The sequence below is a fragment of the Nicotiana tomentosiformis genome, chromosome 2 (genome assembly GCF_000390325.3).
Source record: "Nicotiana tomentosiformis chromosome 2, ASM39032v3, whole genome shotgun sequence".
Classification (NCBI taxonomy): Eukaryota; Viridiplantae; Streptophyta; class Magnoliopsida; order Solanales; family Solanaceae; genus Nicotiana; species Nicotiana tomentosiformis.
The window spans coordinates 133,018,904-133,039,265 of NC_090813.1; the positions used below are offsets into that span (position 1 = coordinate 133,018,904).

Here is a 20,362-nt window from a genome sequence, read left to right on the forward strand (position 1 = left end):
AAATAACAAAACTGGTATTTCATACTTAGAATAATTTTTACAAAGGTTCGAAAAGACGCCCACAAAAAATGCACAAGTTTGCGGCAAAAGAAAAAGAAAGAAAAGACAAACTACTAATCGCCGCCAGGCCCAACAGTGCCATCTGCCTGATCACCTAGGCCATCCACATCTGCCCCTTCACCATCACCATCGCCCTCAAGATACTCATCTTGATACCAGGCATCCTCTTCAATCCGATCCATACCTGCATACCCCTCATCATCACCGGCCTCCAGTGTAGAACGATCGTAGCCACAAACGACCTGAGCTCCACGTGCCTTAACACGAGAATCCTCGAAGACGGCTTCTAAAATGGTTCCCGCCCTCATCAGATCTCTAAATATATCCAGCTGGGCCTCAGCGTGAATCTACTCCTCGTACAAATATCGAGGAACATCAGGATAATTAGAAGTGCGGGAAGAGGATGGTCGATCCAGTAATTGTGCCTGCTCGCCCTCAAGAGCGGGGACTCGATCACAAAGGCCAGAAGCCTCTTTCTCTAATTCTCCAATCTGTTCATCAAGCCGTTTTTCTTTAAATCTGGCCGTCTCCAAGGCACTCTCTCGCTCGGAACAAAGAACACAGAGCACGATCTCCAAAGCCCCCATCTTCCTGATAGCCCCCGACCGAGCTAACTCTGCCTTCTCGAGATCCGCTGCCTTCTCGGTGACCTCGCCACTTAAAGAATCCCCTTTGAAATCACACTTCTCAAGCTCGGCGTGCAGCGAGACCACCTGGGCTTGGAGATCGCCGCACTGGTCTTCGACCCCCTTACTAACCTCAAGTTCCTCTTCTTTATCTCTTAGCACCCCCTCGAGAACGCTGCATTTTTTGATGACCCTTACCAGCTCATCATCCTTTTCTTTCAGTTCGTCTCGAAGAACCTAGAAATTTCCACTCTCACTAAATCGCCTACAAATCTCACTGTACTTGCCACGGTACTCACGGTATTTTCGTTCCATGTTTAGAAAAATAGTCTTACGCCTCTCCTCTCTTCGGTAGCTTTCAATTTCCAGAATCACAGTCTGAAAGAGAAAGAAAAAGAAAGTGGAGAGTAAAAATGAAGCCTAAACGTTGAACTTGACAAACAAAAACGAAAGAAGTCGAAAATCTTACCCTGAGAGCGAGGTTGGCTACGCTCCTTGATAAGGTAGCATCATCCAGCTTTTCAAGGGTTTAACCCTCCACGTCAGAACATAGGGGACCAAGGGAAGTAACCATATTCTCCATATTTACCAACAAATCTCGATACATGGGGATTGCAATGGTCTGCAAGGACTTTTCCAATCTCACTTCGAGTCGGGTAAATCCCTCCCCCATATCCTCAACTCATCGGCATCAATATCAGAGCCCGTCTTATAGCCATCCTCAGCAACGCCTTTACCTTTCCTGTTGGCCAGCGAAGAAGGACCGCCAGCAGGTCGCGAGGCCGATGGTTTATGTTGCCGTAAGTATCAGAGACCCTCGCAGACGGCCCTTCGGCTTCCATCGTGGCATCAGGAAAGGACATGCCCTATGTGGCTTTAGCCGATGGTAGAATCTCAGATAAAAACTCGATGTCATCTTCAAGCACTATTATCGTCATCTCACGGATGACAAAATTTCCCCTTACTGAATCCACAGCCCGGGCGACCCCATCACCGACGTCCACTGATCTTCTCTTACGGGGAACCAAATTCCCGCTGCTCGACGATAACTCCTCCTCATCCACTAGATGATGCAAAGGGGAAGCCGGAAGCTCTGTTGTCGATATGTCCATAGGCGGAGAAGAAACCGATGCCGAGGAAGCAGTAGGTGGGGCCGACGACTGATCAGATCTGGACATGGTGGAAGAAGGAACATAAGTAGATGACCGAGCATGCCTAGCCGCAGTCACAATGGGAATAGACGCCGAAGAAGAGGCAACCTTCCTTTTACGTAATGCAGGAGGAGGAGCCCTCGACCTCCTCGAAGATCCTCGAACTGAAAAAGAAAGATTGAAGGTTATCACCACCAAGAATAAATCGCAACGAGCAAGCGACCATGAGGTCAACATAGCAAAAATTTATACAGGTTAACTTACTGGCCAAGGAAGAAGCAGGCCCGGCCCTTCACGAATTCCCAGAATGTGAGGCAGAACCCGGCCAACCCAGTTCGATATGTCCCCGACCAAAGAAGGGGGCGTAGTCTTGGCTATACGGAGAAGGGACAATTTCAGAGCCGGCGACTAAGACAAATCAAATGCTTTCGGCAAAAAATAGATACTTACGATCGTAATTACAAGTCTCAGGGAAGCTGTTCGCGTTGGTCACCACGTCTTCGGTCCTGACAAAAAAGTAGTTGTGCCAGAACTGACGATTTGCCTTGTCATCCATCTTCACCACTAGTCATTTACCTCCGGTGGCAAAGGTGTAACATCGTCCCCCTGTAGAAACTAGGGGTGAAGAGATGCATCAGATGGCAAAGTGTGACCTCGACCCCAGCCAACTCCGCAAATTGTGTGAGCATCCTAATAAGCTTGTAGATGTATGGAGATAGTTGAGCCGGACAAACGCCATAGTAGCGACAAAGTTCATCCATCAACGGGAGATAGGGAAGAGTATAGCCAACACAGAAAGGATATGCATAGAATATGCAATACCTGGGGCGGTGGATTTGTACCATATCACTCCTTGCTGAGATCAGATCGATGTGGGTAGGAATGTTGAATTTTGCCCTAAGATCAGCTAGATCGACCTCTTTCATCGCTGATTCCAAGACCTCGGGCTCGCCTTCAGGCGCCTTCAAAAAGTAGGACTTAACTTTCTCACTACGAGGAATTATTTCCTCCACCGTAGGAAAATTTTCATCTTTAACGGCGACAGAGATGCCATCAGCGCGAGGGGGCATAAGCTCCTCCAAAGGGACAAGCTCAGTCCTCGCACCAGAACCAGAGGATACATTAGCCATATTTTTGAAAGAGGATATTCAGGCAAGGAAGTATTAGAGGCAATAAGAATCGCTAAGACCAGTAAAGAAGATATGCGACAATGGAAGAAGAAGAAGAAGGCATAAGTTTTATATGAGTAAAATGCGTAGGGAGAAAATGAATGTCGTTACACCTGTCTTTATAAGAATTCAGGCATCAAAACCAAGAGACTATACCATCATTACCTGGCACTGGAGTCGAAACGGCAGCCCCAACTGACAGTCGCACGGGAAACAACACAGAGCATCGGGAAAATGCAACATAATGACGCACAATTTCATGACGTCATTCTGGTGCGAAAGCGACACAACCCCAAAGGTTGCGGTTCACTAAAGGACAATCTCATTTGAAACGTCACTGCTTGACTCGCTCGTCCAAATTTTGCCAACTGCAGTAAACAGAATCCGATCATTAAGGTCGCCTGAGGCCGACCTTAATAAGCGGAGGGACTAACTGTATGGGTCGATATCTGTCTCAGTACTTGGGGCTAAGCAATATCAAGAAAAGAGTTAGCCGAGGTTGGTCATGAGATGGCGAAGCCCGTGGTCGAGATGCAGAAGATGGTCGGTGTCGAGCGCCATAAGAAGAGCTGCAACAACTAGTTTATTTGGACAGGATATTAAAGAGGACATTAAAGAGGATATTAAATTGGATATTCTTTGTACTTGTAGTACTAGGGTTTATTAGGGGTATGTCCCATATAAATAGAAAAAAAGATAATGAACAGGGGCATGTGATATTCATTGTGATAAGAGAAGACCTTGCTAAAAGATTCTTTTCCTCTTGAAAAGATACAAAGAACACCCTTTTATCAAGATTCTTGTTCATATTATCCTACACTTTTCCATCAAATCCGAGAAGATTTCGAATGTTCTAATATTTATCTATCACTCATCATTGTCAGGAATAATCACCTAGCTCATTATTTATTGAGTGAATCACTTCTCCTATTTGCTCAAATGCCATTTATTGCTATTTATTATCAGTCATTCTTTCATTTTTGCTTATACTTTATGACTATTTAATGCTTGTTATTGTCAACTCCTTAATGAATTTGTCCCACCTCACACACATTTTCAAGATTCGCATCTAGAAATATTATCATTAACTCGGTTTAACCCGTCATTACATAAATATAATAGTTTCAGCCGAAAGTTATACTTTTTGGTCAAACACTAGGAGCTCCCGCTACAAGACAACCTAGATTTAATTTTATTCTCCTAAATTTAATTCCTTATCATCGGCTATGATCAAACTAGAATTTTTGCTTCGTCAGCTTGGTCTCAACTAAAATAAAACATGATTATTAGTTTCCGCTTGATTAATGGCTATGATCAAGCCTTGAAGCTTCCCATTTTTCCAAACATAAAAAACAGATTAGGATTCTTTGACAATGATTCCCAAGTTACGTATCAAATCCAAAATCTTATCTTAGCTGGACTTGGTAAACTCTAAACCGTAAATGTCAAGGATGTTCACCTTAATAGCAAGCACCATCGGCTGCTTCTTTCTTTTCTCTTTTTCATTTTCTTCCTTTCACATATCTAGTACGTACACTGGGTTATCTGTATAAACAATAGGATCAGGACGCCATTACTTTAAGAAACAGGTAAACATTCAACTATATTAAAAAATATAAGGAAAATTGATTTAACATATATAGACTTGCTTAACATGTTTAGCAAGCTAAGTAATTTTCTAAGTTACTAATTATTTTTTTTAAAAATGGTTATCTGTAATTATATTTTATGACTTAATGTTGTAAAAGTTCCTCCCACTGTCATTGAGTAGAAGTTAAGAAAAACAATATCGATCATTCAGTGTGACAATTTAAAACAATTGAGATCAGTAAACATATCATTCTATTCATGTCCAACGTTCATTAGACTGGTTATTAGACACCAAAAAGAAATCAAAGAAACACAAAGAACAGCAAAAGAAGGAGTCACCGGCAAACTTTCATTTTTCCCCATGCATGTTTCTACTTTCTTGTACTACATCAGAAATTAAAAACTTGAAGAAAGGGGAACCCTGGGCCAGTAATGTACAGAAAACCTCACCAAAATCTATTTCCCGAAAAAAAAAAAACCTTCCTCATTTAAAAAAAAGGTTAACCAAAAAAATAAAATAAAAAAGGTTTCAAGTTAATAAAAAACCTAAGTGAACAAGCTCAGGAGTCTGAGTTGTTTTCCTTGATGATCTCCAAGACTACTGTCGAAACACGTACTGGTTACAGATACCTCTGATTTTCTTGACGGAGTTCTGGACCGCCGCTTCTCCGGCAAAGAACTGTGTACGATCTCACTCTGAAAACCTCGTGTTAGTAAACTGAGATCAAGATTTTCCAACTGCAACACTTTTGCTGCTGCTTCATCTGACGAACGACACCGCTTTTGCATCTTCGATCGCGTGTTTTGCGTATGATTTTGAAGCTTAAACACGTTTGTGCATTCAGATTCCTCATCAACTTCTGCTGACTTACCGAATAACTCTGGTATCGGGCTTAACGTGCCACCGCGGAGGACGGTGTCCACCGCCGCTTGACAAACGTGCCAATTGCCAGTCCATAATAGTCCCACAACTCCGTTCACTGGGTTCACTGTCCTTCCAGCTGCTTCATATAACAAGGACTGAAATAGTCCTGCCAATACTTCCAATTTCTCAGTTCAGAAACAAAAAATAGAAGAGGGATTGAAAGAAGAAAGCAAAGAGAAATTGAGTTTAATTAATTAACTTCTATACATGACAGTGTAAAATAAATTAAGTTTAATGAGTGGAACTAGTACTAAGTAAACATAAAAGGTAAGATAGACAATATGTTACAACATATTAAATTATGATAACAGTATATATAAGTTAAATCCAAATAAATTTACCACGTACTTACCAGGGCGTTGGTTTCTAGGGACAGCGGAAATGAAGGACATGAGACCGGCACGGCCGAAGAACTTGGCAACAAAAATGGTAGCATGGCCTTGAGCTTCAGGAGTTTCAATCCATTGCAAACAGGGTCTAAGAATACAGTTTTCACTGCATCCCTTTCTCAGGACTCGACAACCATTACAACTCATGATTCTCTCTTCTTATATATGTCTTGATTAAAAAATATATGCTTATTCACCGGGCAAAATGCCTCACTAGGGCAAGAAGAAAGATTTAAGCTAGATTTGTTAATAGGGAGGAAGGTGGAGACAAAGATCAAATCTTTGCCCCAATACAGAAAGTAAGCAAGAAATAGGAGAGAGAAGAAGAGTATGGACATGGCAAGGAGAATGAAGGGCGTACATATAAAGAAGACTAAGCATCAGTTTCCTTTGCTTTTATTTTTTTTTGTCGCTTGAGTGTGCAGTTAAGAGTTCATTACTGTTAGTTCTTTTATTGCTCGGACCACTCTTGTTTGGATGCTTGTTACCTGTTGTTCTTGTTGTATCGTTTCGTATTATTACTTTAATTACTTTAAATACGATATTTGTTTGGATTGTTACTTAAATTTTATTATATCGTATCGTTAATTCTGTCGTTAAGTAACGACAAAATGTGTCACTTTATGTAACGATCGATTTGGTGTGGTCGCGTCGTTACCTTGTCTTTTTCTCTCAATCTCACCCTTAATTATTGTTAAATAATTTTATTTTATTATTTATCCTACCTTTTTATATAGTAAATTTATCCTGTATCATAATTGTTTTTCATAATATTGCAAGTTTATTCTTCATATTGCTGGTGCATCATATCATGAAACAGCGACAAACGACATAATAAATCCAAACATTGTATTCATCAAACGATACAGTATAATACAATACAATACGATATAATATATTATAAAACGATATGTAACAACCATCCAAACAAGCTGTAAAAAAACTATTTTATTGCGCCACTAAAAGTCATTCTTTGACCGTGATTTTTAGATGTTTTGAATTGTTAATTATCGTGATTTATAGTACTTTTTATGTAGTTTTCAAATATATTAATTTTATTTCAAAACACTTAAAAAGTTTATGTCCGAATTTATGGTTAAAATTAAAAAATTTAACTTTCAAAATCCAAGCTTCACCACATAATTTAGGACAGCGAGAATAATATTTTTTGTGTGATTGAGTAGTGGGTAGTATTAGTATGGGGTTGGGTAAAGTGGAGTTAGGGGAGATAGTTGCACTCTAGTTGCGTTGTGTATGGTTGGATTGGATTCCCCAACGGTGGCGTAGCTACATTCATTCGAAGGTGGTCAATCGAACACTTTTTTTAAAAAATTATATTATATATATACTATATAGGTCAAAAATTATTTTTCATGTGTATATTAAATTTTGAACATCTTTTGCAAAATTCTTGTCTTCACCGCTGTCCAAGTATTGGGCGAAAGCGGCTCCGGGTCACCACGGATGACAGCCGTCAACCGTTGGATTCACCTTTTCTTTTTATTATTATTATTATTATTATTATTATTATTATTATTATTATTATTATCCCTGCTCAGAGTATTAACTGATAGCCTATCGCTTTCAAAGTCAGATTTTTCCCATATGAGTACTCAATGTCAATTATACTAGTGTAATTTTCATTTTCTATTTTCCGAGTAAGTGCAGAATTTATTATCCAATAAAGAAGCAAGTGGCAAAATAGATGAGAACTAAATTGATCAAGGAGGCACGTACAGACTACAGACTGGTGGGTACAGTAGTACCAAAAAAATGATGTCTACAATATTACTATCACAGTTTCAGAATTTCTCTCTCTATATTTTTTCTTATGCGGCAAATTAAACACTAGAAGTTATGGAATAACTTCTTTTGTGTGACCAAACAAACATTGTATCAATATTCTGATAGTACTTGAAAAGTATTCATGGTTAATTTTACGTGTCATTGTATTTTTACTCATTATATTATTAAAGTTACAATTATTTTTGTATCATCAATGTTAAAATTATTTTATCGAAAATAATAATTTTATAGTTTTTGAGAGTCGAGGCTTTACAACATAAGAAACTCATGGTATATACGAGACATTTTGAGAGAGAAGAACGACATTACTATTATCCTATATAATACAATATATATATTGTTCGGATTTGACGAAAAAAAGATGAATCATTGCTACTATAGTTGTTCATAGCTACTCTTTGTGTTTTTGCATACTCTTTGAGCGAGTAGGAGAAGCTATAAAAATTACACATTACTACGTCATTATAAAAACCAAAGCGCAATGATCAAAGCAGAGAAAGGTCGATAGGAAAGAGGAAGAAGGTGACAATGAAATAAAATTAGGTCACTGTCACAATATTGTCTTGGCGCGGACGTGGCGTCCTTATCCTTCGAGCTACAGCTGAAGCATTTCAGATACCTTTAACTTCTTTTTCCCCCCCCCAAATTTTAGATGCCTTGAATTAGTTAATACCCCCACAACTTTCGCTGGCCAACACATACACATGTATGCTTGATCTGGCAAAAGTTTTCCATGAAATCATTGCCATTCCATTTTTAGTGAAGGAGATTTGTTGCATATATAGAATAATTTTACGAAGTATTTGCTCATTTGTGAGGAGCGAAAACAGTCGTTTAGAGGATTAGATTTTGATTAAGTAGTTAAGTGGTAAACTTTTTACATTGTCGGTTTCACCGTACTACAACCGTAGCAGGCTTGTGTACCTCTAGTTCTGGAAGGTACCTGAGTCTCAATACTATATTAATATATGGTAGAAACAACATATGTAGGTATCTGTATAGGTGACAACAAGAATGTGCTTATGTATGATATATGGTAGGGCAATAGGGGAAAGGCTCCAGCGCAATAGGGACATCACACTCCCGTTTCTAGCTCATTTCTACGGTGGACTTGAATCTCTTAAAATGGAGTGAGATATTCGCACTTCAACCTGATTTTTTTTTTATTTTTCTTTATTTTTTTCAACTGTAATAATATTTCCATCAATATTTTCTATATTAAATTTATCGTCTTTGGTAAAGAAATTTGTGTACGGATAAAATCGGGGGCAAAGTTTCTCCCGATTCCCCGATGAGAGAACAAAGGGGAAGCACGGATCGACGAGATTGTAATTGAGGCCAGAAACCCCTCATATCGAGATCCGATAGGAATGAACGATGTATCTAAGACGAGACACGGTAAAGCGACGTGTCTCGGATCGAGTATAATTTTCGGACCTCGGGAGACGCGGTGAACGGGTATGCATGACGGATAAGGGGCCGTAATATTCGCCCTTGATAGGATATTACAGTACGAATCTAGTTCAGTATCAGTTATGGATCAACAATTACCTGAAAGAGAGGATTTTTACCCTTTTTACACTTATACTAGGACTGAAATTCTCTTACTATATAAAGAAAAAAGATTTCTTTTAGCCTGACACATTGTAATACGCAATTCAAAGAATAAAAATTTATCTTTGTCTTCTAGCTACTGTTCAAGGCATTACTTGTTTGTTCTATTCTTTACTCGCGACCGAGCTTGTACCAAGGGTCCGACTGAGGACGAATTCCACTGTTCAATCTAAAATCAGGCTTGATCATCATATTGCAATTGGTTTGATAATTTATTTTGTCTTTAAATCATCTATCCGTTATTCTTTATTATTCGTATTGAATTAAACAACGTATCTTTTAAACCGCGTACAAATTTAATTGTTACTCATTTTTGGGGTAAACATTTTGGCGCCCACTATGGGGCTAAGGATAATAATGGTGATTTGGTATGAATCTCCATAACACACCCTATTTTATGCTTGTTCTTTGAAATCTTAATTCATGTTCAGCCTAAAAATGTCTAACTCTCAGTGTTCTCACTTGAACGTTGACGCTGAGTCAGGCCATCACGGGAAAACAATAATGTGGCGCCCAGTAATGATGTGCTTGCTACCAATCCCAATGGTGTTCCAGTCGCCGACCCGGTCGATGCTAACTCGCAGGTGGCCATCAACATCAATTTGTCAACTGATCCTGAAAACAGTGTTCGCGGAGGACCCCGACCTACCGCTCGAGAAGTGCCTGACGGTGAAGGTGATGGGGTGAGCCTACGACTGATTTTCGAGATATTGCAGGCTCAAAAAGCGGTGATAGCACAATTGTAGAATCAAAGCCACGCCCCTAACAGAATCGAGCCCGAAAAATCCCGGGAAAGAACTCGGAGAGACGAACAAAGTATCGAGAGACTGGGTGAAGCCGAGCCCGGGAAAACTTCAGAAGTAATAAAGATGCTCGAAGCGTTAACCAAACGGGTGAAGTCAGGCGAGAAAACGATTGAGGCTAACGACAAGAAGGTGGAAACATACAACTCCAGGGTCGACCAGATCCCGGGAGCACCTCCAATATTGAAGGGACCGGACTCCAAAAAATTCATTCAGAAGCCCTTTCCTCCGAGCGCGGCACCAAAGCCGATCCCGAAGAGGTTTCGAATGCCCGATATTCTCAAATATAATGGGACTACATATCCAAATAAGCATGTATCCTCCTATACATACGCGATCAAAGGGAACGGTTTGGAAGATAACGAAATTGAGTCGGTGTTGCCGAAGAGGTTTGGGGAGACTTTGTCCAAGAGAGCGATGATATAGTATCATAACTTCCCTCCAAATTTCATTGACTCATTTGCTATGCTTGCAGATGCTTTCATAAAGGCCCATGCCAGAGCCATCAAGGTCGAGACCATAAAGTCATATCTTTTGAAGGTCCAAAAAGGGATAACAAGATGCTTAGGGAGCTTGTGTCAAGATTCCAGATGGAGCGGATGGATTTTCCTCCCGTTGCGGTTGATTGGGTCGTTCAGGCATTCACTTAGGGGCTCAACCTACGAAGTTCTGTGGCTTCTCAACAGCTAAAATAAAATTTGGTGGAGTACCCGGCAGTAACCTGGGCCGAAGTCCACAATAGGTACCGGTCGAAGATCAGGGTCGAGGACGACCAACTCGGGGCCCCTTCTGGATCTATTTACCCTATCAGGAGATCTAAGAGATCCATTGATCAGGAGACAAGACCGGTATGCGATCTATATCAACCATACAGTACAGATCAAAAGAGGAATGGATCCAGGCATCACCGAGTGAGGAACGAGAAGAGAAGCGATTGAGGGCCGAGTGGCCGGGGCTTGATGAGAAAGAACGGATTCAATAGGTCGCTCGGGAGTAGGGAAGCACCAATATTATCTGAGTATAACTTCAACGAAGATGCTACAAGCGTCGTGTCGATCATAAGGCGCATCAGAGAAACAAAGTGGCCCCGACCATTGCAGTTCGACCCAACCTAGATAGATCCTAACTTGATGTGTAAGTATCACGGCACTCACAGTCATAGGACCAAAGATTGGTGATAGCTAAGAGAAGAAATTGCTCGACTATTCAACAAAGGGCACCTCCGAGAATTCCTCAGCGATCGAGCCAAAAACCATTTCAGAAATAGGGATTCCAACAAATAGGTCAAACAAGAGAAGCCTCAACAGGTGATAAACATGATCATTGTGGAAGTTGAAGTCCCCCAAGGGCTAATGATAAAACACACTAAATCGTCCATTACAAGGGAAAACGCACTCGGGATTACGTTCTGAAGGGAGCAATTTCGTTCAACGACGAAGATGCCGAGGGCATCGTAAAGCCTCACAACAATGCACTGGTAATATCTGTACTTATCAATAAATCTCGGGTTAAACGTGTGTTGATTCATCCAGGTAGCCTGGCCAACATCATCAGATCAAGGGTCGTAGAGCAATTGGGGTTACAGGATCAAATCTTTCGGCGGTCCGGGTATTGAATGGATTCAACATGGCGTGTGAGACCACTAAAGGAGAGATAACTTTGCCGGTAAAAACTGTCGGAACAATCCAAGAAATAAAGTTCTACGTGATCGGATGGGATATAAGGCACAACACTTTATTCGAAAGGCTATAGGTCAACAACATGAGGGCGGTACCTTCGACCTTACACCAGGCGCTGAAATTTTCCACAACGAGGGGAGTCAAAATAGTCTACGGAGAACAGTCAGCAAGGGAAATGTTTGCGGTCGATGAAGTGATCCTAGTGCCAGCAGTTTTAACATCAAAGAGTGCGGAACCAACCAAAAAAGAAGATAATAAATAGCAAACAATGATACTGGTCTCAACCGAACTAGAGAAACATGAAGAACAAGGACGGGCGATGAGGATGATTACAATGTCACGAGATCATTCATAACTCCCGATGACACTGACAACACCAAATAAACGGTCGAGGAGTTGGAACAAGTTATACTAATTGAGTATCTACTAGATCGAAAGGTATACCTGGGCACGAGGTCAACCCCCGAGCTCATGAGAGAACTTATTGATTTTCTTAAAGCTAACTCTGTCTATTTTGCTTGGTCGCATCTTGATATGACAGGTATCTCACCGGTGGTAACCACTTACAAGCTAAGCTTGGATCCGAAGTTCCATCTGGTCAAGCAGAAGAGAAGGCCACGGTCCGAGATCAAACACGCGTTGATGAGGCATCCAAAATTCTAAAAATAGGTTCCATCCAGGAATAATACCCGGATTGGTTAGCTAATGTAGTGGTAGTACCAAAAAAAGGAATAAACTGAGAATATGTGTAGATTATAAGGATCTAAACAAGGCGTGTCCGAAGGATTCTTTCCCTTTGCCTAACATCGATTGGATGATCGAAGTGACGGTTGGACACGAGATACACAGTTTTCTCGATGCCTACTCCGGGTACAACCAAATTTGGATGGACTCGGATGATCAAGAGAAGACTTCTTTCATAACAAAGTTAGACACCTACTGCTATAACGTAATGTCGTTCGAACTAAAGAACGTCGGTACCACGTACCAACGCCTAGTAAACTGGATGTTCGAAGAACAAATAGGAAATTCAATGGAAGTTTATATTGACGATATGTTGGTCAAGTCCTTGCGAGCAGAGGACTATTTGAAACATTTGATGGAAACCTTCGACATACTAAGGAAGTACAACATGAATCTAAACCAGGAGAAGTGTGCGTTTGGTGTCGATTCGGGCAAGTTTCTCAAGTTTGTCATGACCCAATTTTCCCTCCGTTGGGTATCGTGATGACACCTAGTCTTAGGGACTAGGTAAGCCTAATATTTACTGAATAACAACAATAATTAAATAACATCTAACAATTTTTGAAATAGAAATCTCTATAAAATTTACAATTTCTGAAACCGGTAGTACAAGTCATAAGCTCTACAGAGTTTGCTACAACTTCTAAATACAACTGTTTGGAAATAAGTAAAAACAATATGAATACAAAATAGGAAGGTGACTCTGAAGCTTGCGAATGCAGCGTCAGGTTTACCTTGAATCTCCACAGCAGCAATCCGCACAGCTAGCTAATACTCAAAGGACTTCGAAAAACTTAGGTCTGCACAAACATGTGCAAAAGTGTAGTATGATTACACCACGGCAGTACCCAGCAAGTATCAAGACTAACCTCAGTGGATTAGTGATGAGGAACAGTCAAGACACCTACTGGACTAAATAACCTGAACAAAGTATAAGTATAGAAACTACAGAGTATAATATCTACATAAAGACTATGCGATATGACTAACAATACAGTAATTGCAATAGGAAAGGACAACAACAAGTATTAGCGGAATACCACAATAATGACACAGAAGGGTGAACGTAAACACAACCTAAATCCGAAATCACAGATACAGCAAGGACAATTAATAACTCAGCAACAACGACCGCTTTCATATAAGGTTTTAGTCAACAAACTCCATGAGGTACCGAACCTCGGACAAATCACAACTCACGGGTCTCAATACCTAAACCCTAACACTAAGCATAATTTGCCCTCATTACACCTCATAACCGCATTGATGACTTGCGTGCCAAATAAAGCCATTCTCACAAAGAAGGCAAGTAAGCAAGGGTGTACATCTATACTCAACAATATCAAGAAAACCTCTTATCCGATAAGAGTGCTTAACTACGTGTATGCTTGTGCAAGTGTCCTAACATAGTTCATACTAGTCAGTGAGCATAAGGGAAAAGAACGGACAACACGTAGAATGTTTTCTCACAACTTTCACAAGATAAAGCTCACACATGTAAGTGTACCACTACACAAATATCAACAACAAGAATGCCCCTAGGACATCACAAATCAATCCCTGACATAGCCCACCTTGTCTCGCCACGTGTGCAATAATAAAGTGAATGCCCGCTTTGTCTTGCCACATATGCATAATCATGTTCCCACCTTGTCTCACCATATGCGCAATCTAGATATATATATCCCGCCTTGTCACGCCGCATGTGCAAATATCAATAGTAACAATAGCATGACAGAAACCTCGTGCAACCCTATATCAACAACCGCACGGCAGAAACCTCGTGCATCACAATAACAACAACCGCACGGCAGAAACCTCGTGCATCACCACAACAAGTACCACAACAACAATGACAATAATACAAAGTACGGCAAGTAAATCAACTCAAGAACCTTCGATCACAAGAAAAAGGTAGAACTAGTTCTCAAGGAATAACCAAAATAAAGAATACTAGGCGTAATAAGAACAGTTCAACAGGGAAGGAAACAATATGTAACAATGGTCCCACAATGTATGGTTCAACAACAAGAAACTAACACGAGTCAAACAATTTCGAATAAGGGCAAATCCACTAAGGCATAGGATATCTAAGCTTCTTTTAAGTTTGGACAATTACCGAAGAGATACAACCAATTCAAATAAAAGTGGACAACGAGAAAATCACCATAACCTCAATTAAGGGTGTACATTTATAAAAAAGGACAACTACAACTTCAAATAAAGATACGCAGTTAGGGAAAAGATAACATAGCAATGGAAGAAATAACAATTTAAATTAAGGCACATATGAATCAAGTAAACAGTAAGAGTGGATCATGAAGCAATTGATTTTAGCAATTGATTAAGCAGATAAAGGTAAAACTAGTAATTAAGGAACGTAATCATAACAAGTACAACTGTATATTCAATGAATGCAAGGACCTAGGAACCCTAAAAGGCCAATTTCAACAAATAAGTCGGAGCACTTACTCGTCACCTTGCGTACACGAACTACAATCAACACACAAGACTCAAATCCTAAGGGGTAGTTCCCCTACCCAAAGTTAGGCAAGATACTTACCTCAAAGAAGACAAACCGATACTAAAATGAACTTCTCGGGTGAAATGATCTCTGGACGGCTCAAATCTAACCAAAATAACTTCAAAGAACAAATAAAACTCATAAGAAACTATTCCAGATCATAAAGGCTCAATCTTTATCAAAATCTAAAAATCTATCCAAAAATCGACCCCCGGGCCCGCACCTCGATCCCGACAAATTTTACAAAACTCGAATACCCATTCTGATACGAGTTCGACCATACTAAAATTATCAAATTTCGATACCAATTCGTCCCTCAAATCATAATTTTTTATTTTGAAAACTTTCTTCAAAAGCCACCATTTTTCTCAACTCAAAACATAAATTAAATGATAAAAATAAGATAAAATCATAAAATATATTAAATTCTAGGTGAAGAACACTTACCCAATCGATTTGCTTGAAAAACCCACAAAGAATCGCTCAAAACCGAGCTCTATAAGTCAAGATATGATGAAACATGGCCTAACCCTCAATTTGGAAAACTTATATTCTGCCCAGGTCTAAAAGCATCGCGAACGCGGAGAAAGGCTCGCGTTCGTGAAGAAGGAAAGTAAGGCTGTCCAGGAAAACCCTTCGCGAATGTGAGGGAAGGAGTGCGAACGTGAAGAACAAGGGACAGAACCTACGCGAATGCGAGACGGCGAACGCGAATGCGAAGAAGCAATATGAGGCTGCCAGGAAGGGCTTCACGAACGCGGGTGGCTAATCGTGAACGCGATGAAGGGGAAAACCAAACCTTCGCGAACACGAGAGGTTGAACGCGAACACAAAGAAGGATTTCGAGGTGGTCGGCGGTAACACTTCGGGAGCACGAAGGGCGCTTCGCGATCGCGAAGAAGGACATCAGAAAACAGGAACAACAATTCAAAAATAGGAGGAAATAACTCGTGGCCTATACGAAACACACCCGAGGCCCCCGGGTCCTCAACCAAACATACCAACCAGTCCTATAATACCATACGAACTTAGTCAAGCCCTCGAATCATACCAAACAATGCTAAAAACACAATTCACCCTCCGATTCAAACTTGATGAACTTGAAACTTCTAATTTCTACAACTAATACCGAAACCTACCAAATCACATCCGATTGACCCCAAATTTTGCACACAAATCATATTCAATCTTACAGACCTATTCCAACTTCCGGAATCGGAATACGACCCCGATATCAAAAAGTTCACTTCCGGTCGAAATCTCCAAAAATTTGACTTTCGCCATTTCAAGCCTAAATCAGCTACATACCTCAAATTCACCGTCCGGACACGCTCCTAAGTGCAAAATCACTCAACGGAGCTAACAGAACCACCGGAATTCCATTCCGGAGTCGTCTTCACACAGTTCCAACTACGATCAAAATCCTAAGAATTAAGCTTCTATTTTAGGGACTAAGTGTCCCAAATCACTTTGAATCATCCGATAACTGAATTCAACCACGCACGCAAGTCAATACACATAATACGAAGCTGTTCAGGGCCTTATGCCGCCGAACGAGACTTAAATTCTCAAAACGACCAACCGGGTCGTTACATTCATTATATCTAATCGAGGGATAGAGATCAACCCCAACAAAATAAAGGCCATAGAAGACATCACGATATTCGACAACGTCATGGCGGTTCAAAGATTGAATGAGCGGATAGCTGCATCGGTCCGATTCATCTCGAGGTCGTCGGATAAGATTCATCGGTTCTTCTCACTATTGAAAAAGAAGAATGATTTTTCTTGGACTCTGGATTGCCAGTGAGCTTTGGAAGAACTCAAGCGATACCTGTCGAGCCCCCATTGTTTGCATACTCCGAAGGTAGAGGAACAACTATACCTCTATTTGGCGGTTTTCGAGGTGGCGGTAAGTGGTGTCCTAGTCCGTGAGGAAGAAGGTACGTAATTCCCTATTTATTATGTTAGTAGAACCCTGGACGATGCCAAAACAAGGTATACTTACCTAGAAAAGTTAGCACTCGTCTTACTAAGTGCTTCCAGGAAACTAAAACCATACTTTCAATGCCACCACATATGTGCTGTATCCTCTTACCCACTGAGGAAAATCATGCATAAGCCCGAGCTCTTGGGTTGGCTGGCTATATGGGTCGTGGAGATTAGCGGGTACGATATCGAGTAACGACCCCAGACTGCCATAAAATCTTTGTGGTCGACTTTACGCTGGCCTTGATACCCGAAGTCAAAAAGGAATTACTACTCACTTCGGGGGGCTAATTCGGGGATCTGGACCCTATTCACGGATAGTGTGTCCAACACGAAGGGGTCTGAGCTCGGTATCGTACTAAAACCACATGTTGGCAGCATAATTAGATAGTCTATTAGAACTGTAAAATTGACTAACAATGAACCCGAGTATGAAGCTATAATTGCGGGTCTAGAACTAGCTAAGAGCCTCGGGGCCGAAGTGATCGAAGCCAAATGTGACTCTCTCCTTGTCATTAATCAAGCTGATTGAACGTTCGAAGTAAAAGAGAAATGAAGTACTTGGATAAATTGTAGGTAACCCTGCACCAATTCAAGGAATGAACTCTACAGCACGTACCTCAAGATCAAAACAGTGAGGCAAATGCACTGGCCAACTTGGGGGTCTGTCGACTCCGATGAATTCTGCTCGGGGATAGTGGTGCAATTGATGAACTCGGTGGTAGAAGAAGCTCATGCCGACTCGACAAGTTTGACTTGGGATTGGAGAAACAAATATATAGACTACCTTAATAAAGGAAAGTTACCATCGGATTTGAAGCAATCGAGAACCCTGTGCACTAAAGCTGCCAGATTTAGCTTAGTCGCAGGAGCATTGTTCATAACATCTTTCTTCGGCCCACTGACTAGATGCTCAAGTCTGGGAGAGATCGAATACGCCGTGAGAGAAGTTCACGAGGGCACTTACGGGTATTATTCGGGGGCAAAATCCTTGGTTCTTAAACTAATCAAAGCCGGTTACTATTGGAATGAAATGGACAAAGATGCAAAAGACTTCGTACGAAAATGCAATAAGTGCCAAAGACACACCCCGATGATTCATCTACTGGGAGAGATGCTCCACCAGGTCCTGTCACCGTGACCGTTTATGAAGTGGGGAATGGACATCGTCTGTCCCCTGCCATGGGTAACCGGTAAGGTCTAATACATACAATTCATGATCGATTATTTTTCCAAATGGGTCGAGGCTCGCGTTCGAGAAGGTCTGGGAGAAAGAAGTCACCGACTTCATATAGGATCACATAATATGTCGATTTGGGATACCAGCCGAGATCGTTTGCGAAAACAGTTCGTCGGCAGCAAGGTAAGTGAGTTTTTTGAATACCATAAGATCAAGAAGATATTATCAACACCCTACGACCCTAGTGGGAATAGGCAAGCGAAATCGATGAACAAAACTATACTCCAAAACCTATAAAAGAGATTGACCGGTTCAAAGGGAAAGTGGAAGGAAATCTTGCCCTAAGTCCTGTGGGCGTACCGTACGACTTCGAAGTCGAGTACCGGGGCGACCCCGTTATCTCTAGTCTATGGAGTGGAAGCCTTAATACCAATCGAGGTAGGAGAACCGAGTCTCAGGTTTCAGTACGCTACCGAAGTGTCAAACGGCAAGGCCATGACCACGAGCCTGGAATTATTGGACGAAAGACGGGAAGCATCCCTGGTCCGGTTGCCACCTAAAAATAATGAGTATGGAGGTACTACAACCGAAGAGCCAACCTCCGACATTTTCAAGTTGGGGACTTAGTATTAAGAAAGATAACACCATACACCATGAACCCAAACGAAGGGAAACAGGGCCCGAATTGAGAAGGACCGTATAGAGTTGCCGGAATAACCGACAAAGGCTCGTATAAACTCGAATAGGGGAAACGGTGTACAACTACCGAACAATTAGAACGTGGCACAATTAAAGCGGTACTACTGCCAAGGTATGAACTCAATTCTCTTTTTTAATTTTGTTATATTACGGACTAACCTATGTAGGTACTCGGCTAAGGGAAAACGTGACAATTAGGTCTGAAAGCACGTATTGTACTCTTTTTCCCTTGAACTGATTTTGTCCCGAAGTTGGTTTCTTCGACAAGGTTTTTAACGAGGTTATAGTAAAACATGCTACCATAGTTTTGAAGACCGGCCTAAAACCAAAATTATTGATCGCTTGCACCGAGCCAACAATATTCGAGCCCTCACAAGTTTGGCCTCAATAGTGGGGGCCATTACCCCTAGGATAAGATCCTTAAAATGGGAAAATTTTACATTTCAAAAGCCAAGGCTTGGTGATTAGGATTCATTATAAGGGTCAAACGATCATACGAATCGTGCCCATGTAGCCCACTCTACCCACGTCACAAGGCTTATGTGCCTCCGATTATGTACCCTACATAAAAAATAATGAAAGAAAACGTTGCTTCCCTCACACTCTATTATTACGCATTTCATATTTCGCCGATGCTTCACAATGGATTATAGATCCTAATGCCCACGGGCTACCCCAACTCTAGGACTAGAGTCCGATAAAAAATCGGACGGCCCGAGCCATCGAATCCAGGAGGCATTTAGCCTATTAGGTAGCACCTGAATACGAAAGGTTACGACCACCCTAAAATGGCTCGGAGACGTCTGAAATTCGTACTCAGAAAGTAAGGCCCTTACGTATAATTAAAACTTATTAACAGGTTATCCTCGGCAAAAACATCGACGTATATGACTAAAATATTTAAGCATCTTAAAGGCTTTCAATTTTATCAAAATCTTGAAGACACGAGTAATCCGAAGATGCCATCAAAATCGGTCTCTATTCGGGCCTCCGAAGAACAGATGCCCCAGATTACGTTTGATTCTATGCTAAGGATTTAAGAACGATACACAAATAAAAAATTTCAAAAAGATGTTGAAAAGTAAAACATGTTATTGCAAAAAGAAAATTTTATATATTTCAAAAACTATTTACAAAGGCATGATAAAACAGACTCAAAAAAAGCAAGAAAGAAAATATATAAGGGAAAACTAAAAATAAACTAAGGCACCTATGCCTAATATTCTCCAGAGCCTTTTATCTCGGCCTACAGATCAAAACCTCGGGCGTGAATCTCCTCGAGGGTATACCTTCGGGATAGCCACTTTACAAGCTTAGTCTTCGTCTTTAAACGGGCCTCGACTACTCCATATCAGCCTTATACTGGGCCAGCATTTCCTCGACTTCGGAGGAATCAATCAAAGTTGCCTCCAAT

At 41.0% G+C, this 20,362-nt stretch overlaps 1 protein-coding gene across 1 annotated transcript; it reads right to left on the reverse strand.

The window, feature by feature from the left end:
• Positions 1–4,831: 4,831 nt before the first annotated feature.
• LOC104120201 (LOB domain-containing protein 37-like) lies at positions 4,832–6,309 on the reverse strand. Its single transcript, XM_009631932.4, has 2 exons — positions 5,874–6,309; positions 4,832–5,627 (listed from the first exon to the last, which is right to left on the reverse strand). The coding sequence occupies exons 1-2, from the start codon at positions 6,055–6,057 to the stop codon at positions 5,143–5,145; spliced, it is 669 nt and encodes a 222-aa protein (XP_009630227.1). The 5' UTR covers positions 6,058–6,309; the 3' UTR covers positions 4,832–5,142.
• Between the last annotated feature and the right edge of the window lie 14,053 nt (positions 6,310–20,362).